The 24,501-nt window shown below is 39.2% G+C and overlaps 2 protein-coding genes across 12 annotated transcripts in view; one reads left to right on the top strand and one right to left on the bottom strand.

Moving 5' to 3' along the window:
- Positions 1 to 4,395, top strand: part of HEXB (hexosaminidase subunit beta) — a 19,698-nt gene extending 15,303 nt beyond the window's left edge. For all 3 annotated transcript variants that reach the window (XM_074812885.1, XM_074812886.1, XM_074812887.1), the window contains 3 exons: positions 75 to 165; positions 381 to 485; positions 4,207 to 4,395. In XM_074812885.1, coding sequence (XP_074668986.1) covers positions 75 to 165; positions 381 to 485; positions 4,207 to 4,270 — 260 coding nt within the window. In that variant the 3' untranslated portion in view covers positions 4,271 to 4,395. The remainder of the gene's footprint in view (positions 1 to 74; positions 166 to 380; positions 486 to 4,206) is intronic.
- GFM2 (GTP dependent ribosome recycling factor mitochondrial 2) lies at positions 2,290 to 24,501 on the bottom strand. 9 transcript variants are annotated; one of them, XM_074812871.1, is made up of 22 exons: positions 24,093 to 24,501; positions 23,665 to 23,732; positions 23,488 to 23,570; positions 22,838 to 22,922; positions 20,060 to 20,105; positions 18,968 to 19,065; positions 17,807 to 17,932; positions 17,322 to 17,410; positions 15,352 to 15,440; positions 15,041 to 15,101; positions 14,759 to 14,944; positions 11,858 to 11,938; positions 10,971 to 11,119; positions 10,307 to 10,447; positions 10,126 to 10,225; positions 9,156 to 9,345; positions 7,780 to 7,856; positions 7,147 to 7,285; positions 6,816 to 7,001; positions 6,285 to 6,400; positions 5,919 to 6,101; positions 2,290 to 5,435 (listed from the first exon to the last, which is right to left on the bottom strand). In XM_074812871.1, the coding sequence occupies exons 3-22, from the start codon at positions 23,548 to 23,550 to the stop codon at positions 5,307 to 5,309; spliced, it is 2,334 nt and encodes a 777-aa protein (XP_074668972.1). In that variant the 5' UTR covers positions 23,551 to 23,570; positions 23,665 to 23,732; positions 24,093 to 24,501; the 3' UTR covers positions 2,290 to 5,306. The 9 variants fall into 9 exon arrangements, 8 of the variants coding, with proteins under 8 accessions (XP_074668972.1, XP_074668973.1, XP_074668976.1 ...); XM_074812872.1 differs by having other exon boundaries at positions 24,163 to 24,501; XM_074812875.1 differs by having other exon boundaries at positions 24,364 to 24,501.

Below are 24,501 nucleotides of genomic sequence, written 5' to 3'. Positions count from 1 at the left end.
TTGGAAAATGAAATTGTTGATATATGCCCATCTTCGGAGCAAATAGAAATTCTAACTTTCTGCTTTGAATTCAGGAACTGAAAAACAGAAAAAGCTTTTAATAGGTGGAGAAGCCTGCCTGTGGGGGGAATTTGTGGATGCAACTAACCTCACACCAAGATTATGGTATGAACTGCTTTACTACTAGATTTTAGAAAGCCAGCTACAAGGAGCATTAATTAATCCATCAGGACTGTGTGTTAGTGGTAACAGTGCTCTGTGCTGCACCTGAGTAGCTATAAAAATTGATGCTTCTGGATATATAAGACCTGGTATTAAAAACTTTAATCCATTCTTTGTTACAGACCATAACTACTCTAAAGCTCAGTATATCTTTACAGGCCTCGAGCAAGTGCTGTAGGGGAAAGACTCTGGAGCAGCAGAAACGTGACCAACTTGCAGGATGCCTATAAAAGACTGACTAATCATCGATGCCGCATGCTCCGGTAAGATTAATAACTATAGTAAAGCTTGGTTCTCATGCCTTATAAGCACTGGAGTTCAAGTACAGGCCTAAACTACTGGCCTGGAAATGAAGGGAGGAGAGCTAGCAGTCTAATCTGACTATGTAAATGTCACCCCATGTGTTTTTGTGTCCTCAGAAGAGGAAGAACAGATACGTTAAGACAGGAGTTCTAGACAGTTCTGCAACTAGCATTTGTAGAACTCATTAACTTTCTTCAGTGAAATACTAGAACTCCTCTATGTCTCTGTTTCCTCTAAAGGAAAAACCAACACCATGATTGACTTATTTCAGATAATGTGTGAGGAGTACACAAACAGGAGAAAAAGTAGACTTTTAAAAAAAGTTGTTCATTATTTATTATAAATAATTAAAGACATGCAGCACACAGATGAGCTGTTTGCATGAGAAGTGAACATGAGAAAGCTGTTCTTTCAGGTATTACAGAATCACAGAATCATCTAGGTTGGAAAGGACCTTGAAGATCATCTAGTCCAACCGTTAACCTAGCACCGACAGTTTCCAACTCCACCATATCTCTCAGCGCTATGTCGACCCGACTCTTAAACACCTCCAGGGATGGGGACGCCACCACCTCCCTGGGCAGCCCGTTCCAACAACTAACAACCCATTCTGGAAAGAAATGCTTCCTAACATCTAGTCTAAACCTTCCCTGGTGCAACTTGAGGCCATTACCTCTTGTCTTATCGCTCATTACTTGGTTGAAGAGACTCATCCCCAGCTCTCTGCAACCTCCTTTCAGTCAGTTGTAGAGGGCGATGAGGTCTCCCCTCAGCCTCCTCTTCTCCAGACTAAACAACCCCAGTTCCCTCAGCCGCTCCTCGTACGACATGTGCTCCAGACCCTTCACCAGCTTCATTGCCCTTCTCTGGACACACTCAAGTCATTCAATGTCCTTTCTGTAGTGAGGGGCCCAAAACTGAACACAGTCATCGAGGTGCGGCCTCACCAGTGCTGAGTACAGGGGTAAGATCCCTTCCCTGTCCCTGCTGGCCACACTATTTCTTATGCAAGCCAGGATGCCATTGGCCTTCTTGGCCACCTGGGCACACTGCTGGCTCCTGTTCAGCCGGCTGTCAATCAACACCCCCAGGTCCCTCTCTGACTGGCAGCTCTCCAGCCACTCCTCCCCAAGCCTGTAGCACTGCTGGGGGTTGTTGTGGCCCAAGTGCAGCACCCGGCATTTGGCCTTATTGAAGCTCCTACAGTTGGCCTTAGCCCATCGCTCCAGCCTGTCCAGATCTCTCTGCAGAGCCTCCCTATTGCCTAAGTGTAGGGACTGAAAGGGGTGGATAAGGAGTCCCTGATGAATTTTAATTCATTTATGACTACTGTACAAGTTACTGTTTAACTATTGCTAGTGCTGTCTTTGTATATATATTCACAGTTGTAGAAATCAGTGATTTCTAGGTCTTGAAGTCCAAGATTGACTCCACTTTTAAAAGTATACAGTCAGAGAGTCTTTTAGGTTTTCCCAAATGCTGCTGCAAAGTTGGACTGCAGCAAGAATGCAACATGACATTTCATTTCTCTACAAAAGTTTATGACAAGTCGTTGAAAATCCCAACAGTATGAAGAAGTATTTCAGGCTGGATACACATCAGCTTTTTAGAGAACAAGATACAATGGCGTTACAGTCAGCACTTAAAACTCGAGTGCTCTGCTTGTGTTCCTGTAGATGTCTTAGCATGATTATCTGTTGGAATCACTTTTAGCTTACAGTATAAACTAGCTCTTTAATTAATCAAGTTGAGCGACAACTCTCATAAGTTTTGACTTGTTGGGTTTATTTCAAGCTGGCTTAAAACAATGCTATAGGAAAATAGTTATCTGAGTCATGAGAAAAATAGATATATGGAGTTAACACATACATGTTAAAAACAAGATTAAAGGGCTTAAACTTATATCACTTACCAGGATGGTGCATCTCTTGGTGGGGCTTAGAGAAAACACCGATACAACTGAACAGTGAAGCATACAGTGGCTGTACCTCTAGGATTTGGGTTTTACAGTGAACTAAGCCATGCTGTTCCTGGACCTGGTTAACTGTTGCTGCATCTCCATCTTCTTCCTTAATGCTGGCACTTGTACTGCTGTACAGGGATCTGATCCAGATGACTGCAGCTGCTCTGGTAGTGCTAGCATGAGAAATGCAGAATGCAGGGGCAGGCTAAGGACTACTCCCTGTACTTGTTGCACACTTTTTCCTTAAACTACTTTCTGGTGCTAAAACAGCTTTGCTGGCATATAAACCTACAGTGAACAATGCCTGTTATAGACAAATAAAAGAAAACCTCCTGAAAATGATTCATTTTATATAGGCTTTGAACCAGAAAAACACTAGAGAAACCATTCCCTTTCCACTGATGAAATAAGCATTCCTTGGAGCTGCAGTTCTGTTGCCTTTCATGTATATGGGGCTTCCTTAGCATTGTGTAAACTCAAAGAACTGATTTCATCAGTCAGGCTGTTGTAGTCTTAGAGGGTGGGCAGAGTACTCTGTCCCTAATAACTTCTTTATATATGGTATATACAAACCTTGGCAGCTGTAGCAGGCCAAGGAGCCTTTCTGAGTAGAATGAACAGCTTTGGCTTGCTCTGCAGCTGGGTACCAGGGAGTGACGGAGTGGGTAGGTAGAACTTGGTAACAGGCAGGTTATGGTCACTGGAAGAATGGTGGTAGCTCTACCTATCCAAGGCCACAGCTGTTGAAATAGTACCATGAAAAGCAGTAGCTGCTGTTCAGATCTAAACTCAGCTTCCTATGGAATGGTGATGGGAGAAGGGAAACAAGAAGGTGGGCATATACTCCAGAGGCCTAGACAACAACCCTGTCTTTTACTAAGGGACTTGTGATTTTTGTCAGATGTTTTGTACCTCAGAGATTTCTCCCCATTTAACATACTGGAATCTCAGAGACCCCCAGCAGAAGGAAAGCTTCTTGAAATGTACTTGAGCAAGCAATAGTTCAGCTGAGCTATTTCATTATCCAGTTTCTTCCATTGCAGCTCTCAAGTGCAATTTGAACACCAGTATATATTATCCTACAAATCCCTGTAGCAGTACTATCTAGCTCTTAACTATCCAAGAAGCAGAATTTTGACTACAACCCCTTTAACTTTGAAACATCTTTTTATACTATCTTACTGCACCATCATAAGCTACAGGGGAGGGTTGTTTAGTTGTTTTAACATCACATGAGAACAGAATAATTTATGATAGAATAGCTGGAAAAAAATCCTGTTTACTAAAACTGGCTCCCCAAAAAAATGAATTAAAATACATAATTGGAGCTGCATATGAAGGAAACATTGGGTTTGGGGGCAGGGGAGTATGCAAATGTCAACTGATTAATTTTTTTCCCATTCTTATGACTTCTCTTCAATGATGCTCTGCAAAATCTATTGCTTTTGAGACAACTAGTCCTGAATTTCAACTTGTTTTCTAATATCCTGGTACATGTAATTGAAACAGGGAACTGTATACTTAACTGAAGAACAATCAATGGTACATTAGGGGCCTTTTTCACTCCCTAAATAGGAGTGCCATCTGTTATTTCTTGGAAGTAGTTTTGCTTACAGAAAGATTAAAATAAAAATAAGAGTGTCAGTATCTCTCTTCCTGCCTACACAAGCAGCCAGTTGTTTGATTATAATCATACACATTCCCCTTTACTTTAACAGCCGTGGCATAGCAGCTGAACCTGTGTTTGTTGGATATTGCGCCCATGAAGCACGAGGGCAGTAACGGCAGCAAGGATTTCCAGTCAACAACCTGAAGTGCCTCTGGGGTATGAATATATGTACATGCAGTTTGATATTTGAACCAAGACTTAAAACTTTCACTTTTAAAATAAAGTTATTTGACATGCTTCTTGGAGTAGAAATGATGGGTTTTAGCTTTCATTAGATACAGGGATTCTTCACTGTGAGATCCTGAAACTTGATACTATAGTTACCAATTCCAGTTTCCTTACATTCTAAAGTTGAGGGAGAATGAAGCTAAGACACTATTTAAATAAAGAGCAAACTTCTTATTTCAGGGTATCTTATTTGTCACTTTTCTGTGTAACCAGGTAATGGCAAATGAGAACCATTACAGCTTCAAACACTTATTCTCAAAGGTCAAAAAAAATCCTGTCTCAACCTACTTCAAGGTGGTAGGTAGAGATCACTGTCCTGGGAGAACTCTGCATTTCTTGTATTTTGTGCACAGGTCTTACTCAATTGGCAGAAACATCCATTCCACTTAATTGCTAAAGCAATGGTAGAAGTTACACCCAGTCCTGAACTCTGGTTCAAATTGGTTTCTAACAATACAAGAAGTAATACTTAACAGTTGCTATATTCTTTTATTCAGCTGAAAGCAAAAGCCAGACAGCCAGAACTATAAAGTTATTTCATTTATAGACATGAACTCCACAAACTTTACTTACTAAGGTAAGAAACAGTCTTAAGGGCACATTAAGGTGCACTTATTGCTCATTTCTATGAAGAAGATTTACATCACTTCTCATTGCGGGTATCTGTAAGATAAGAATTTGCAAACCAGCAAACTGTGGTTGGATCTCTGGTTCAGCTGCTTTGCAATTACAAGGCTGTGCCAGAAGAACAGTCTCTTGAACCTTCCCTTGGACAGTTAAAAGCACAGTCTGCTCATACAGCTGCTAATTCATCATTTACCACGACCAGCTGGTCCCAGAGAACATACTGGTGTACACAAATAGGGTCCTGAAAATATTTAACAGGGAGGATAGCAAATATCTTGTGTTAGAGTAAAGCAATCACACCAACCCCATCCTTCTCTGAAGAAGTGCACTTTGCTCTTGACTGTTCAGAGCTTGATAACTGGCAAGCTCCAGACTGAAGGTTGCCGAGCCCGATGTTAGAGAACGCAAAACTGTTGAATAGCCCTGGACAAAATGAAGAACACATGTTATTCAATTTAGGATAAAGGAAAGGTAAATTAGCACAGAAAGTTGCTTAGGTCATGGAGAGAGGGAGACAGTCAGAAATATACTAGTAGAAAGCAGAAATATACTACTAGTAGTAGGTTGATTTTTTAATATTACTGTATTAAAAATGCAGTACATGCATGAGTCAACCTAATAATATACTTTTTAAAAAGTATTCTCTTTAAAATCTCTTTTAGTAGTATTTACTGTTTCTTTTACAGTTGAACACATGCTGGTTTAACAATCTGAATCAGGCACAAAAATGCTACTAGATTTGTGGGCATTTGCTTCAGACCTTCAATAATTAAAATACAGTAACACACATTCACTCTAAACTTATTAATCCATAACAACAAGAAAAGTGAACTGAAGCCTAATTATTTTTAAGCATATAAAAAAAGATCAGATTTGCATTTTACCATTAATAAGATAATCACATACCATTGTTTCTGCTAGTGGAACAGCAGCAACCACAACTCTGTTATCTTGACGACTCTGTATTTCTTGAATACTACCTCTCCGCTGTGCAAGGTCAGCGAGTGCTGCGCTGAGATGATCTTCACTTACTGTGATTTCTAGGTTCATCAAGGGCTCCAGTATTTGTATACCAGCTTTTTTCAAAGCCTACATGGAAGGGGAGTTATATTGACTCCTTTTTTTCTTTCCCCCAGAAAATTAATGTAATAAGTACTTACATAAATTCTCTATTTTCAAAAGCTATAAAGTCCCCAGCAAGGGCATTACACTGTTAGAGAAGAATAGTTACTAGATAATTGTGTTCCTCAGCAGCTTACAATTTCACTGTACCTTTTGCATGCAACGGGAGACACAGGCTGATACCATTGTGTGAGAGGTGTCAGGATGCACCGTCAGTGATTGCACTGTCACATCAATATCCTGAACTGGGAATCCAAGCAAGGGTCCTAGGGGAAAACAAAAAAAAAAGAAGAAAAAAAAAAAAGAAAAAGAAAAAAGCACATTTGTTTTTCAGAATATTAAGACACATGGAAAAAAGTTCCAGGATTAATTTGAAGTTTCTCACTTTCCTCCTTCCCCCCTCCTTCCCCTTCCTCCCCTCAAGGGCATGACTACTGGTCTTGTTCCTCATTTTGTGATTTTGTCATTACCTACCTTTGCCAAAAGAGACAAAGGAATGCTGACCCATACTTTCCTACTTGTTAGAGATTTCAGATTTTCAGAATTTTCCTTTGCATCTAATGTTAGTATGTACTATCTTTTAGTTTTCAAGCTACCAAAGAGTTTTTCCTCCTAGGAACATACTAAATTGCTTCTTACAGAAATGTTAGTCTAGTATAGCTGTCATAGCACTTCCTTTACCTTGAATGCATGAATTCATGATTCCATTTTCTACAGCTCCTTGGAGTTCTTTGGGTAGCACTTCAATGACACCCGCAGCATACTCAATGATGGGTTTTGTCACTGCTCTCTCCCCTAACCTGGGCCTCACTTCTAACTCTGAAGTTACAAAGTGTCGTTTATCTCCTACTGTTTTATCCAATATATCTGCAGGGAAAAAAAAGCAATGAAAAAACCATTTGGGAAAAAACCTAATACATAAAATTAATCTGAAGGTTACTCATAATATCATTTAAAGTAAATCAAGCTATGAAACCAGAAACAAGATGTTCCTTCCATACACTGATTTTACCTGTAGCTTGGGCAGCATTTAGGATGGTTTCTCTGTATGCTATCTGAAGAGGTCCCAGATAAGTCTCAATTCCATATTCACGTTTGATTCTGTCATGAATGATCTCTATGTGTAGTTCTCCCATACCACAAAGAATAGTCTAGTAAGAAGAGAGTTAAGAGAGAAGAAAAACATGAAAAACTCAGGTTTTAATACAATTTAAGCAAGGATTTGCATGCTCTTAATAGTCTATTAGAAATATTTCAAATTCTAAGGAGCCTAGAGAGAAAACAGGACTGCTTTAGGCTGTCTGATATAAACACCATGTGAGAGAGTAACTATCACTACTGTAACCACTATAAAAAAGGTTATCTTACATTACCTTAAAGACTATCTAATTCAAACTTTTTTAAATACAGAACTGTCAAAAATATGCAGAGCACAGGATGACTTCCCTCTGCTCTGTAACACACAAGTGCACAAGGCTCCATTTTAGTTTGGTGCACAGAACTTGGTACATATATGATATGAACATTTAGAGAGCCCTTTTTATTCAAGAAAATCTCAATGTGTAAATGAACTAACTGAAGGGTGGTCTTGACAGTTCTAAAATAAAGCTTGGTTATAAGCTGAGCAATAAAAGGTTCATCTTACTTGTCCTGTGTCAGGATCTATCTTCACTTTTAAACTTGGATCTTCACGCTGAAGGCAGCTCAATGCGTTATCCAAGTCTGTACATGAATAACAAACATAGTATCTAAAAAGACTTCAGTAGTTTGAGAATCAATTAATGTCTAAACATCACTTTCCTCATAAGGTCAAATCTTATTCTCAGAAGGAATCAAAAGGACTCGAGAGAAGTACAGATTTTGGCAAAGTCAACTTAAGTTACCAGCAACTTTCAACTTCTGATTCTCTCCAACAAATGAACTGCACAGTACAGAGTGCTTATTAAAAAAACCATTTTCAGTGTGATATTTTATACTTATACGAAGATAGAATGAAACCTGTAAGTGCTTCATCAAGTCAGTAAGAAGTACTGCTCCCTTTTTACAGATAGAAAAAAATAGTCAGCTACCTCTTCTATTATTTGCCTAAATACTTCAAGATAAGTTCAAGTTCAGCATGAAAAGGTTCAAATGCAAACTTCTTTTTTTCTGATTTCCCATTACCTTAACTGCTGAGGAAAGCAGCTACAGAATAATTTCACAGATGAGACTGCATTTATCTACCTTATAGGCTTTGAAAAAAACCAAAAGAGAACCAACCAAAAAACCACAAAACAAAACATCCAAACCCTCCAAAACCAGAAACATCTTACAACCCAGTGGTTCAGCCTGCAGTCATGTTGCTCCAAATCTGTGTTCTACCTTGCTCCATTCCATCATGCTACACTGGTACTTACCCTTCCTCCTCTTCACCCCCAACCAAGCTCAGCTTCATTGGAATAAAGACACAGAGTTTAAATTATGTATCTCCCAAACGAATGAAATCTAGTTCTCTAGTATAGATTCTTGGGAAAGGCAGTAAGATTACTGGTCACACTGCAGGGATGAACCCTAACTAGACACACAGAAGTCTTGGTAAGTGAAAATTTTACACCATAGAGTAAAACTGTGAGTGCTGACTGAAAAAAAGCAACCCACTTTTCAGGGTTATTTGTACTCAGGACATTATGTACCGCATACCAGTGTGACTGCAGCAAAACTAAGCATGACAGTAGGAAATGAAAGTGTCTCCATCTCTTCTTTCAATATGAAGTACTACTTTTCTAGACACAAAAACCAGAAAAGTACTAGTACTGCTTGACCTAGTAATAGCAAAGGGTACTGACAACCATGATGTAAAATATATCATCTGTGCAAAACACCAAAATGGGCCTTATTAGATCACTGACTGATGAATCTGTGCAACTCACGTCAATCAGGTGTGCGGGGACAAGCCTTGTTCCTTACATAAGAGAATATGGTTATGCTTGAATATCTCTTTTGCAGAATATCTTGTCATATTCTTAGGTAGCTATGTTGTACCTTGTTGTTTGGCCACTGAAGGAGGTTCAATTGTACAGAAGAAGACAGGGTCAGGGACCTCAACGCCTGCCAGCAGAAGGCTCTCTACATCACTGGTAGACCTCTTCTCTCCCCCAGCATCCCTTCCAGCTCGGCGTGCTGCAGCTACTGCTGAAGCCTTTGATGACACTATGGTATCTCCAGTGGCACTCTATACATAAACATCCAGTGACCCACAAGACAGAGGAGAAGAGGGGATATGAAAAAAAGAAAAAAACCAAAATCACATACCCTGACCATTTCTCTTCCTCAAAACCACTTGTGCTGAACTCCACTTATTCATAAACATTTACTGTAACTTTCTTCAAATAACTAAAAGGATCTGGAAGAGGAAAAACCGTGCTCAAATTTAGACTAACATTTCTTTGTCCAGTTCACTGCATTTTACATCTAACTTACCAGACAAGATATAAAGTCACAAAGAACAGTATGGGTAAATGAAAATTTGCTTATGCATGCCAAAGTTGGTTACATTTCAGAAAATATATGCAAATGAGATCTATGCAGCCTGTTCAGACAATAAAACATGAATTAGTAAGCTAACAGAAGCAAGCAAGAGACAAACTTACTTGAACTTCAGCTGTTACTTTTGGGTAACTTATCTGGAACATCACTCTCCTTCCCCACAGCAGGTCCCTCCATGGCATTACATTGTATTTTAAGAGTTACAATATAAATACAAGCTCAGAACCCTAGTAAAATACACCTTCAGTTTTCAGTCCTTTCCATGTAATCAGCACTGCATCTCCCAGGTCAATTACTGACATTTGTACATTCTAATATTTCATTTTAGGAGGAAGTACGTGTATTTCAAATAAAGCAAGTTTATATATGTCACAATAATCAAGAACACGTCTGAGATACAATACCACAGAAGTAGAAAGCATACTAGTGAAACAAGCTCCCTTACAGAACCAGTATTTTCCATTACCTGTTTTAACCCAACAGTAAGGGCAATGTTGCCAGCCATTAGTGATGGTATTTCAATTTGCTGATCAGCAAAAGGCAGAAGCAGTCGGCTCATTCTCTCCCTGAAAAGGAAACTCTTGTATTACTCAGGACTTTAAAAGACATTCCAATGTTATACTAAACCACACTTCTATCTTACTCACGTGCAACTTTTGTTAATATTATATACAGCTGATTGAGGTTTCAGTGAACCTGAGTAAACGCGAATGAAAACTAGTGGTCCACGACATTTATCATGGAGAACTTTAAACGCTAGGGCACACAGGTCGTCCTCGTACCATTGTCTGCAAAATAAAAAGTACAACAAAAAACATACTTGCAGAATTAATCCACTCAAACTCACATTTACCTAAATTTCCACTCACTTAAGAAGCTATGTTTCTTATTGTAATATTAAGAGGCAGATTTTAAAAAATCTTAATTTATACCAAAAAATATTAAGCTCAGCAGTTCCAGCTCCAGTAGGATACATAAGATGTCATGTGTCTCAGCCAATACTAAAGATGATCCCTAGACCCTGATTTTGTAAAATGTCAGTATCATCAGATTAAAAATAGACTTTAGAACTCTAAAGTGCAAGTTTGACAACTGGAGATAGAGGTATATAATTCCGGTTGCACTGACCAAAGCAGGTTCAGTACTCAAGTGTATTTTTATGTCCTCACATTTTTTACCATTATTTAATACCTAAAACCAGTAAACATTTTAAAAGATATGAATGCTCTGTTAATATTTCCCATTTTCTCCTTTCATGGCTTCCTACTTATTTTTCCTTCTTCCTGATCCTCCTCTTCGCCTTGTACTTACAGAAACTCATATGAACGCTCATTAGGTGCAGGCAAGTACATAGTAATAGCATCCAGTAATGGCTGCACTCCTTTGTTCTTCAGTGCACTCCCACAAAGTACAGGTACTGCCTTCTGAGCTAGCGTGACTCTGCGGATAGCAGACTGTAACTGCAAAAAAAGAATTATTTTCTGTTAACATGTGAACCACTATTTAGCCTTAAATGACATTCCAGCTATTAGATATTGCTGACAAATCCCCAGAAGTTAAAAAGTATGCTTGCAAATATAACATCACTCATAAACTCCTTTCACTGCTTTTAATGAGCTCCAAACCATAAACCCTAAAACTGCTAAAACAGAAGACACTGCTTTTCAGATTTCTAAACATTTCATGCACATCTGCAGCTGTTCTTGTTCTTTTTCTAACAGTCCTTTTAATTCAGAATGTTGTACCTCACCACTTGCAACATGCAGTGTCTGAAGATCCAACCAATTCATAGTGGTTGAAATGCTAATTTTGTTAGTAAGAATCCGCAGCTCGGACACAAACTGCTCTGACTCTACCTGGAAATTCCATTCACCTTTCTCTAAATGCTTTCACAGCAGCCTAATGAAAAAAAGGCTTTTTTAAAAAAAAAAAGCCTTCCTGAACAGAGGTACCCTACTTTTAAAGTTGTGCCCAGCATATCTGAGGATCATAGTTAGTGCATGATCACATAAAATTCATACTAAGCTTGAATATACTTTGTCCTAAATTCACAGTACTATAAATTCACTACAAAAGCTGGTGTGATTTTTTTGTTGATAAAAATGCATATCTTCAAAATCCTAATCTGCATGTGCCAACCAAGCCCTTCAGAATAACAGCTAGTAAAAACTTTGTAAATAATGAAATGTAAAAATTACCTTGGCAGCTGGTATTAAGTCGAAGTTTTCACTATATTCTCCTAGAACCAGTTCAGCAAATTCATCATCCAGATCTGCAAGCTTCAACAGAGTAGTTTTTTATTATTTGGCATACAGCAGTTTCACAGATAAGTCACAAATCTTAGTTATTTAGGAAATATAGCTAAACAGAGCAGGAACAAAGCCTTTAAAGACATCAGAGACCATAAACTCAAGCCACAGAAAATTATGGAAATGAAGGTTTCAAGAAAGGATGGGGTGGGGGGGGAAAATCAGCTCAAAGCTGCTATCAGGCAAAACATCAGTGGGAGAGAGAATGCTTGTACTTCTCCCTGAAACTGAAAAAGCCTGCAGCCATACAGTGACAGCCATGAAGGGTATAACTGAATAAATTTCAGATCTGCAAACAAGGCGAAGTCTGAAGTAAGCAGCAAGTAACCTTCACAAGCCAACAGATGTACAGCTGGAAAAAACAGACAAGACTTCAGGGCATTTTGACCTTCTTCATGGCAAAGGCTTGTAGGTCCAAGAGCTCATCTGTGTTTTTGAACTGTACCACTTAGCTTGACAAATAAATTAACTACTCTTTAAACCTCATCTCACATACGTCCTTGCGCTGTCATAGACTCGGGACACCCTAAGTGCAGGAAGACACTTTGCCCCCTGCAGTAGCTACAACAGCAATTGACCAAATACTGAAATTAATGACTGATAGCAATTAGAAGTCTAACTAAGCTAATAGTTAAAACATAAGAGATAAAGGAAAGCATTCATTTAATTAAGTGAAAGCAAAGTGTGAAAGATGGCTGCTATTCGAACTACTACATTTTAGTGTTTCTGATAAGGAGTATTAATTGGATAGAAAGCATACCAAAAAATACTTTACTAACACAAGGTTATCTCAACTATCACACTACTGGTCCACCCTTTCCTGCTCCAGGAAGGGCCCAGAAACCAAAGGAAAAAAAACCCAACACTGTTCTTACAAAGCTTTCTATCCAACAATACATTTCTTAAGATAAGCTGAGTAATAACATCCCCATTTAAAACCTGGAAATTTTGAAAATCAGATTGTGTATGTGTTTTACTGAACTCAGAGCAGTAGAAAATGGATGTCTCTGATTCTAATGTTTCAAAGGAAACCAAAAACCTAGCATCATCTGTTTATGAATTTACACAATGTTATTCAAAGTTGTATGGAGGGCAGCCCTTCCAGCAAAATGGATAGATACCCGAGATAAACATAGTTGTTAGCCTCCCATATTTCTGCTTACAAAAGTATGCATTCAGATGTCATCACTACTACACTTTTACATTGTATAAAAGCAAAACGAATGTAAAAACACCCCACTTTTTACTTGGAGAGAAAACTTGCTTAGTCTCTCTCAAGTAAAACCAACTCTTCTAATATAATTATATAAATTACACAAAATAACATGGGACCTTAAAATGCCAGCTGAATGAAGAAAAACACTCTGGACAAACTATTTCAAACGTTCTGCACTGCTCAACAGGCAAATTATTCTTTTACTTCCATTAATTCTTCCATTCTTAACCCCCTCTAAACTGTCTGCTGTACAAAACCTGGTATCAAGTGGATCAAGTTTCTATTATCTTTCTTAGCTTCAGAGTATGACAATTTATGTTAAAGAAAAATTTATACAGTTTTTTTCTCATCTCTCCCATGGACTTTTTGGATGGATCCGGAACAAGATTTACCAGTGGGATTCAGCTCCCTCTAACACAGTATTTAGTGCCATTTGACCAGCCTGCAACATCCCATCCAGCTTCTAGCTGCCACTCAAGAAGGGTATGGATATCCTGTAAGTATGGGTCACATCTGTCAGGCCTCGTGTGAATGTCCCAAGTATCTTTTGGCATCTAAGACAGTACAAGATGCTATGTTAGCTAACTGAATGCTAAACCTAGTGTCTGCTTTCTTCGGTTCCTTCTGTATAAAGCAGAGAGTATTTTCCATTTTACACACGTATTGTACAGCCAGGGAGTCCAACTCTCCAAGTTCAGCATGTTCTGCCATCATGTATTAACATTTCCAATGTGCATGAAGTGTCTTTCATAGATGGAAAGAAAGTGAAGAAAACTTGACATTAGTTCGATAAGGACTAATGCAGAATCTTGCATCTGGTTCAGAACAAATCCACATTCTGGTGCAGTGGGGATCAACTAGCTAAGAAGCAGCTCTGCAGAAGTCATCCAGAGGGTGCTGCTGGACAAGTAAGCATGAGTCAGCAGTGTCCCCTTCCAGTGACAAAGGTTAACTGCAACCAGGCTGCATCAGCAAGAGCACAGCCAGTGGATCAGGGCAGGCAGTTAGTAGCCTCTACCCTGCACTTTTGAAACTGCATCTAAAACACTGTCTGCTTTTAAGTTCCCCAGCAAAAAAGAGACTGACAAACTGTGGGAAGTCCAGTGGAAAACCACTAAGGTGGTTGGAGTGCAGCTGGAGGCCCAGAGAGATGGGTTTGTCTAACTTGGAGAGGCTACGGGAGGATGCAAATGCTGTCTCTTACTACTTGAAATGGTGGTGGCAGGCCTGCTTCAGGGAAAAGAGAACCAGATTCTTCTCAGAAGTACACAAGGAAAGGACAAGCAGCACCGTCGTAGATTGCAACATGGTAAATTCCCATTAGGCAAAAAGAAATCATGTTTCACTACAAGGATGATCAAGCACTGAGACAGGCTGCCTAGACAGATTGTACTCTCCATCCTTAGAGACTTGAAAACTCAACAAGGCCTGAGCGACCTGATCTAATGCTGAACTTAGCCCTGCTTTGAGCAGTCACCACAGCAGACACTTCCAGAGGTCCCTTTCAGCCTATTTTTTTCTACTGTTCTAAATGACAGTTTTAAGTATATTATGTATTTACTTTAGAACTTTACTTGTTCTATTAATGTATTTCTGGCATCCTGGACTTCTTGGAACAGGTTAGGATCATCAGCCTCCAGCAGCAGCTTTTGCTCAAAATTTTTTCCATCATCCAAATCAGAAGTAGCTTTCCAAATTATTTGTTCCTTAGTCACAACATCAACCAGTCCTCTGAAGGTCCTGGCTTCCCCAATGGGCACCTGCAAATAGAGTGGAGATTTTAGACAGCTGCAAAAAATTAGAGAAGCAGTTCCATTCAAAAAGAAAGCAAATAAACATTTAATTTCTAAGCTTACCTGTAAAAGCAAAGGTTTTGTCTTCAACTTCAGTTCGATACTTTCAACAGCATATGTAAAACTATGTAAAAAAAACAGATACTAAGTTACACAAAACTTAATGACATAGTAAAACAGGTTTACCATTCCTTATTTACAGCAAAAATTACTCCTACAATTATACAAAAATATGCATCTGCATAATCAAAGATGTATATATTATGTAAGTATTAACGTAATTGGCTTGCTCTATGCTTAACAGAAAAACTTGAACTTGATTAGATACATTCTTACAAGGTTTTTAGCAACGATTAAAATAACTGTCTAAATACCTTGCCCTGTTTTTGTCCATCTTGTTCAAAAAGCAAATTCGTGGTATCTGATGTTTGTCTGCTTGTCTCCACACTGTCAGAGTTTGGGCCTAAAGCAAAAGACAAAATAGAAACATCAGTGCCTATAGCTGAATTATACACTCCCCAATACTGCTGAGGAACCTAGTTCAGAGTACAGGAGGGAACTGTGCTGAATGTGTTGTGACAATCCTGTATCTAGCAGCACAGATGAAATCCCCAAGCAGCTTTGCTCATCTCTTCTCTCAGCTGACATCATTCCCCATACTTCACTACAGGCACAAAGCCATGTGGGCAAGGGAACATGGAGCGAAACTAAGCATTACAGGGGATACATACGGGAAAAACTCAGCAGAGACTCAAGATTTCGTTGCCAAGATACTTAAGCACACACAGGCAAGCATTTCTGTGGCTACACATACAACACCAAAAACTACTGTGGTTTTGCTAGTAATTTGTGTACTGCTGAGTCATTTATGATACACATTTTTATTTGAAAGTTAAAACAAGTATCTATGAAAATCAGTTCAGATTCAGAAATAAGTCTCTGTCACAGATTGTTCGTAAACAAGAAACTATTCATAAAGAGGATGTCTCAAACACCTTGAGTTGGATGCCCTATGGGGGAGAAGCAGAGCAAGCACTGCGGAGGAGGGGCGGTGGGCTGTTTCTCTCCCCCTCCCTCCTGGGGTTGCCCAGAGACAGAACTCGCCTCACTGCGCAGGTACAAGCCAGAGAAAATGAGACCCTTCTGGAACAACCTACTGCGGATGCGTAAGAAAGGCTATATACAGGCAACACCCCACGTGTGTCTTTGTCGACCCACCACCTACAGACCAAGCTGGCTACTCTGAGACAACGCAGGATCCAAGGGTGGTGATTCCCCTTTTCCTATCCCCTCCTCCTCTCTTTCCTCTTTCTGCTCGCTCTCTTTCTTACATATATTCATGTGTATCAGTTTTGTAGGAATTGAATTGCGATTGGTTGATCACTGACGGGTTATTAGGAAAACAGTCTCATCCTGGAGGGTTACCAGTTGATTGTTGCCAAATTGTCTCCATTCACTCTCTGAAGTGGTCAGTTAATAAAGTCACCAGTACAATTGTTCCTCGGAGTCACTGTGGTGATTCGGCTCACCCTGCTGCTCTAACAAGTGGAGACTGGCTCTTCCACCCAGCAGGCAGGCTCTCAGGGAATTCAAAAGATTACCCCCCCTTGTAACCCACCATGTGGGACGAGACAGTCTCTTACCAATACATCGAAATCATGCAAGAATTTCCTACCTGGTTTTAGAAAAAAATAACCACAAGCAGATCTAATTGTTTTGTTGTTCGGGGTGGGGGCTGTTACTCAGTTCAGGTTCATATATGACGGTACCTAAATGCTTTCCAATAGCAAGTTAAATAATGTGATTCACACCGATCAAGATTCTCTCATCTCCGATCTATGAAAAAGGTATGTCCCATGGAACACAGCGATTTCACAACATGTAACATTTCTACAGGATTGAACTACTCAAATATTTTATGCTATCAAGTCAAATTCCAGCCTGTCTCTATCTTTTCTGCACTATGCCCCAAACAGCATATTAAATAGGCTGTTGGGGGGGGGAAGAAATTCTGGCTGAAAATTACTTTTCTATGTGAAATCTGAAAATGAGACATGAACGGATATTAATTTCTTTCCACTGGTGGAGCTAGCCAGAAGCACTCACCTCAATCAACATTCATAAAGGACAGCAACAAAACAACAAAAAAACCCCAGACTTCAATGGGAATCCCACTTACTTGCCTCATTACCATGGAAATTCCTGTACACTACAGTACTTGAAATTAAATGCTCCTGAAGCTGAATTTTGATCAAAGCATCAAAAGAGCAACATCTCTGTATTATTATTAATTTAGTCTGATTAAAGTCATCAGACAAAAAAAAAATCTACCAGTTATTTTTACCTCAACGCCAGCTGAAGCGTCAAACACTGCTATTGCTCCATCCAGGACTCTCAAACAACGCTCAACTTCCACTGTAAAGTCCACATGACCTACAAAACAATCTTCCCTTTATACCATCATAATTCAAGCAGGCAATATCAACAGGTCAATTTTTTTTTTTTTAAAACCATGTCAAAACAACCCTGTCTTCACTTGCAGAGAAATACACCCATCAGTCCTTGAAACACACAAGACTGTTACATTGCAGTCCCAGAACTGAGAGCAATTTAGTGTGGAAATGTGTAAGCTCACTTTAAACAAGATAGACTAGGCAGCAACAAACAATAATTAGTCAAAGCTGAACAGAGCTTAGTATAGGCCTTTATACTGCTGCAATTCAACCAGTTTTAAATATTGTATCACATTTAAAACTAAGGCCTACATTCTGTGACACCCCACCTCATCTACTCTCCCCTAATAATGTAAGTACCACTAAAGTGTTGTACCTGGGGTGTCAATCAGATTGATCCTGTAGTCCTTCCAGTCAAACGTAACAGCAGCAGACTGAATGGTAATACCACGTTCTCGCTCTTGTACCATAAAATCTGTTACTGTGTCCCCATCATCAACATCTGTAAACAGGAAGCAGGATTATAGTTCGGTAGGTAAATAATTCAAAAGCTGAACTTGGAATACAGATGCTGAGAGAGATTTAGAAATACTGTCCCTTTTATATATGTATAAGCTATGAAAACTACACTTTTTTCAGAAAATGATAACATCAGCTCATTTACCCAGGCTCCCTTTCCAGGAAACAAATGCTCTGTAAGTCAAAGACAGGCAACTCCAACAACCTTTTCATTGTTCTTAATCCTAGTAATACCATGAGAAACTTAAAAACTAAAGCAAAGTCCAAAATCATAAACAAACTACAGTTTTTTTAAAAAAAATGGCTGTGCTCATTGTATGGAATGTGACAGACATTTTAAAATTTAGTAATTAAAAGGCAATGAAGTTAAAACTAAACTTAACAAAACACAACAAAAACCAAACTAAACAAGTAAGAAGTTGGGTTTTGCTTGTGATTTTTTTGGGTATTTTTTTAATAAAAGGAGAAGCAGTTCCAAATTTTTAAACAAGCAGGCCACCAAGTTCAACCACTCCACAAGCCTAACATCTTTTACCATTCTCATACACAGTAGAGAACAGGAAATTAAATTTAAAAGGTAGCACAAATGGAAGCTGCTGTGACCCTTTCAATCTTGAAAAATTCTGTGAGAGTTGGTGAAGCAAGGAATTCTTCCTGTGCTATGGCTTTCAAAAGAAACGGTTAATTTTTGTTAATCTGGTTTCTTTACAGGTCAAAAGAGAACTGAAGAAACAGCTTTACCAGAACAGCCAATGAGCAACAAGTAAAACAAGGAGAACCTCTGATTAACTGTTAAACAAATCAACACACTAAAACAAAAATATTCTTTTTGTCTCAAAAAGTACAACTGCCTTAGAATGTAATGGAATGTGCATTAAAATTTCATTATATTGCAGCACAACTTTGGAACAACTGGCTTCTAGGTTAAGTATTCCACCATCAACCTCTAACTGCACTGCATATTACTGTACACTATTAAATCTCTCAAATTTACTGAAATACAAAAAACATTTCTAACCTCCAAGTGTTCTTATGTATCCAGAATAATACAGCATTCTCTCAGTTGTTGTAGTTTTCCCTGCATCAATGTGGGCCATAATGCCAATGTTTCGGATTCTGCGTAAAGCAAAAACATTGCTTTTACTGTGGTAATGTTTTAGTTCAGTGATATTGTTATTTGTATAAACAATTAATATTCACTGAGAATAGCATACCAGATGAGTAATATTTTTCCTCTGTTGTATATCTGATATAGTATGCAGTCTGATACTGAAGTACATTAGTACTGAAATGGTGGATTTTCTTCAGATCAATAATACTCAGGAGTTTTGGAACAGGCTTCCATGCTTCGCTTCAGGGGAAGGCCACTTCTTGGCCTCATTCTCACCCATCTGCCACCCCACAGACAGAAGCAGCCCCTCCATTCTCTTGTCCATCCCAATCCCTAACCCCTGGTGCCTGAACCAAGCATATATACCCTTTACACCCCAAATACAGCTTCCAAGTTCCCATGAAGTCATCCTTGATTCTGTTCAGTCAAATCTTCCTTTCTGAGGTGCCTCACCAACAGCTTCCAAAACTGCTTCACTAGCTCTGCGCATCACAGGCTTGCGATCAGCCCCCATATATCACACCAGCTGAATTCATGCTTGAAACAGAAGTAGACTTCCAAATCAACTTCACCAACAAGCCATTCCTTTGGCAGCTCAGCCCCTAATTACCTTGCCCTTGTTACTAAGGCCTTTATCTAACATGGCTGAGTGCTCCCATGAACACAAAGTATACAGCCCTGCCCACAGTGGTGGTCTAGTTGCCAAGACATCCCTTCCCCCTCGTTCAGCTCCCAGCAATGACCATGAATTTTGAGTTCACCTAAGAGCCCGTTTTGTATCTGATGATGCAAACAAGAGACAGTCCAAGAACCTCTCTGACACCAATAACTGTTCTATATTGAAAATTCAGGAAGGTAAAAACAGTAAAGTACTAACTTTAATTTAGAACATGCACATGAACTATGCATGTGATGGGCATACCAACAACCCATGACTTTTTATCACACCAATTGCTCTCACTGCCAGTTACACCCAAAAAATAAGCTAGCATGACATACCTGGATATATGAGGATTAATGACAGAACGCAGAGACTTAACATCTCCTGGAGACAAACAAAACAAATCAAAACAACAATTTGTAAGACTGATCCCAATGTAGAAATGATAGATTTTAACAAAATTAAATATATTTAAGAACACTCCTAAAAAACTTAAAAAAAAATTCAGAAGGACTCATGACAATCCATAATCTCTAGCACCTCAAATTTCTAAAGATACCTACTTAATTTTCAATAAATCTCTCTCTCTCGTAGAAAAAAAGATAAACTCTTCGAAACAGCTGTAATTTAGAAACAATAGGAAAAAGCGAACACAGAAAAGTATCATCAGCACAGTAAAATCTTACTCTGCAGAAGCAATAACAAAACATGCCACAGTTCAAGACAACTGTGACAACTGTTCAACAACAATCATGTGAACTGGCTATTATGATACCAAATTTCAAAAGTAATTTCACCTTTAAACACTGAAACTAGACAGCATAATTCTCAGGGTGTAAATGCAAACTAACCTAGGTTAAGAAAACATGGGACAGAGGAGTTTTAAATGTGTATTTCTAGAAAGATATTTCCTCTCTCACATCCTATTTAGTTGAAAATAAGCTGCCAAGCTAAATTTTCATGAAACTAATCCATAATTTGCTTACTCAAGCCATTTAAATTGTGTTTCAGGAACTCATTTTCCTAGCACTTTATCTCTGACAGGCCAAACAGAATTCAACAATATTTAAACTAACTTTCCTTCACCATCTACAGATCATCCCTCTTACCAGAGAGACATTAAAGAGGCATATTACAGGTTAATGTCTCCACGAGGAGAAAGACTGATCTCAGGAGAAACAAGGCAGCAGGCTGGAATTCACCAACACCCCACCCCACCCCAATAAGAACTCCAACTAACACTGCCTTTTTCCCTTCAGTTTCTTAAAATAACCCACAAAATAACACATCACTATGTTTGAGATTTCTTGCTCATCTATATCACGGTATCTTTTTGTGTATGGAATGAAGTTTTGCATCCATGTGACACACTGAGGTATTTAGCACAGCAAAACCAGGGATAAATACAGTAGACAGCAAGAACATTGCACAGATGTTAAGTGTTGGAAGTGTGGGAAAAGCAAAACAGAAAAATCTGTAAAACACACATTTCCTTGACACAGGGTGCCCAGAGCAAGCACTGGACGGGATGGAGGTCCAGTGATTTGTGTTTGTAGTGGCGCCAAGGAGGAATGCAAAGCGAGGTGAAGGCCGCATGGTCCCATTCTTTCACTTATCTCAAGAGATGGTTTTTGCAGTAGCCTGTTGACCTTGTCTCTCATCCTCCCTCTTTTCCCACAAAAAACAGCGCACCCCTCGCACCAAGGAATGTGCTGTGTTGTTACTCAAAAGATAATGGCTTGACTACAGTCCCACCCACTCACACATACATACTACTACCCCGTGTTTGTATCTAACTCGGAGGGACGATAATCCGACACCAAATCGGAGGGACAGATCGACGGGTTTGTGCTCCTCACCCCCACCCAGAAGGGACACCTTTTGGTAAGATTCAAGCCGTCGGCTACACCGAGTGATTACCCAGGAATTAAGTGTGTGTGATTGCAATCGTTTTTGTGTAGTGCTATATAGCCAACCTGAAGTTTGTGCATTTATCGTAGGCAAGTTCAAAGAATCTGTAGATGTTGCATAAAAATAAACCATACTATTCGTGCATCTGATGTCAGACCTATAGTGACGGTCAATAAATCGTACTATTCGTGAACCTGACTACTTCTCTTGAATGCAACTGGACCTACAGCATAGGGGCTGTTTGTGTATCTGGTGTCAGGCCTACGGTTATGGCCCAGTTGGCATACCTATTAAAGAGATAAATCCAGCCACCCCTAGCCCCTCTAAATTCTGAGAACTGGCTAGAATGCAAGGGGATTCAACTCTTACCAATTAATTCCCCCCTTAAATGCAACAATAGGCAACGACACAGAAACAGTAATAAGCATCAGAGACTGTGTTGCATTAGCAGCTGAGCAGGTGTTCTTAGGTACGTAACTGCAGGTTAAAGACTTTTGCTAGGATATACAGTGCTGAATCCATTAACATTTTTTTTTTAAAAAAGAGAAGTTGGTGATCCCCCAGTTACCAGTATTTTCTTGCTGTCTCCATCCTGATGTAGAAAAGCAGCCCTGACTCCCAACGCAATTATATCAATCATTTTCCATTCAATCTCAGTGTAGCTACTCAATAACCAGCAAAAGTTCCTTTTAATTGAAATTTTGTTTTCCAAGTATCTTATTCTTTTTACTCTCTTTTATCCTGAATCTGCAAAGAAAATACACTAATGATAACTTTAAAATTCTATTTAATCAGATTTCTGCCTTTCTCCCCTTGTCCAACATGCTGGCTACCATCAGTTACTTGATAACCAATTAATACTCCAGGCAACTGGACAGGGGTTCCAGCACATTTCACAACTGATCTCTCTACTTATATACCTGTAATTTTTCTTTTTCTTATTTTCTAAAGGCTCTATACCATACATGTACTGAGAAAAGAGCAGCAATACAAAACACTTATTTTCAGTCCCTGAACCTTTTAACTGCTCTGTTCGTGCATCATACACAAAATTCTGTAAGTAATGACAAAAAATAAAACACAATTTAGAAAGTATTCTTACTCATTTTTAGAGTAATTCTTATATTAAGAAAATAATTTAAACTTATCACAGGATTGTCTAGGTTGGAAAAGACCTTGAAGATCATCCAGTCCAACCATCATACCTGGTGGAGAACTGTAGCTTCTTACACTGCAGTTTTGCTGTGTCACACTTATGACTCTCATTTTTGTCTTCCTGAAATACACACGCTTAAAAGGAAAAAAAAATCATACAGAATATTTATAATTACAAATTATTATTTTTATATATATACAATGATTATATTTATACAGCTACATTTTTGCCAGTTGTAGAAAACTAAACTGAAAAAAATACCTACAGGAACTGATAATGTTGTTAGATATTTATATAAGCTCAAAACACCAGCTATTTGGAAGAAGCATGAAGATAATAGCACTGAGGTTTAAACAAAGTCCATTCCAAATATTATTTGGGAAGTCCAGTAAAAATCCATGATAGCATTAAAACATGTTGTCAGTATCCATGGTATTTTAAATACATCTAATTATTTGTGTAAATAATATAAATTTAACAATGACAAATGTTAGGTAATCAAAATCACAGATAACTAAACGTTTACAGAAAAATTACAAATTGAACTTCCACATTCGTGTGAAGTCCAACTCCAACGTGAAATTATGTGTTCTGTTTGGATATCAATTGTTAAAGGAAAGAAGAAAAAAGTTTACTCGAAGTGACTCAAGTATTTATTTTGCTTATAAACTAAGTATCAAAATGTGGGAAAAAGCTTACCTCATTGCACAAACTTGATGACTTCAATGCGTTCACCAAAATTTGTCTCCTCATTCTCAACATTCCAGCTCCTGTCTCTATCCCTGTCAAGATAAGCAAACATTGTACAAAACGTTTATGACGAAAGACAGGTAGGTAACTATATCACTTCCACAGAAATCAATCATGAAACTTAACTGGTTTTCAAGTTAGATGAGGCTAGTATTTTTCAGGTTACTGCTTTGTAGGCTAAATCGGTGTCAGATCTGTAACAATAGTGTTATTAAACCTTAAAAATGCAGCATAAATGCATGCCCACAAACACTAATGTATTTGTCAAAGAAATTTACAAACAGTGAAGGAGAAAAATTAACATCACAGTTTACACTCACGTTCAGATAATCTCTAGAGTACCAATTACTAACCAGCAAAGCATAAATAGCTCTGCTGATCCAGAAGGAGCAAGGGGGACAGGGAAAAGTACATATTTTGAACAGAAATAACAAAAAATATTAAATAATATGAGCTTTTAAGCATCGCCAAAAGCACTTCGACACAAAGCCCAAGAGCAAAAGCTTCAAACGCATTCTTAGCCGGCTGCTGCTTATTTAAGGAGACACCAATACCCAGCTCCGCTGGTTTTATGCTTCGTGTAGAGGTTCACAATAAATCAAAAGAGTTTGCATGTAGGCTCACTTCCAGCCCCCCATGAGCCACGCGCCCGTTTCGCAGAGCCGCCGCTGCACTCTGCTGACCAGGACAGCAGGACCGGAGCGGTGCCCTCACGCTGCCCGTTACAAGCCACCGAGCCCCGTCCCGCCAGCGGCCTAGGCCTTGGTGGCCGCTCCCCGGTAGCGCTCCGCAAACCGTCGCTGCCCTCCCTGCCGTGTCACGAACCGCTGGCACGTCACTCCTCCGGCCCCCACGTTATCTTCTGCCCCCGGAGGAAGAGCTTTAACAAGGCCAAGTCTGGGCTTGCGACGCTGCCCGGCCCTCGCCCCTGCCGGCGCGGCCGCCATACACCCGGAAGGCGCG

This window comes from Strix aluco, chromosome Z, assembly GCF_031877795.1.
Source record: "Strix aluco isolate bStrAlu1 chromosome Z, bStrAlu1.hap1, whole genome shotgun sequence".
Classification (NCBI taxonomy): domain Eukaryota; kingdom Metazoa; phylum Chordata; class Aves; order Strigiformes; family Strigidae; genus Strix; species Strix aluco.
This window is presented reverse-complemented; position numbering and strand designations above follow the sequence as displayed.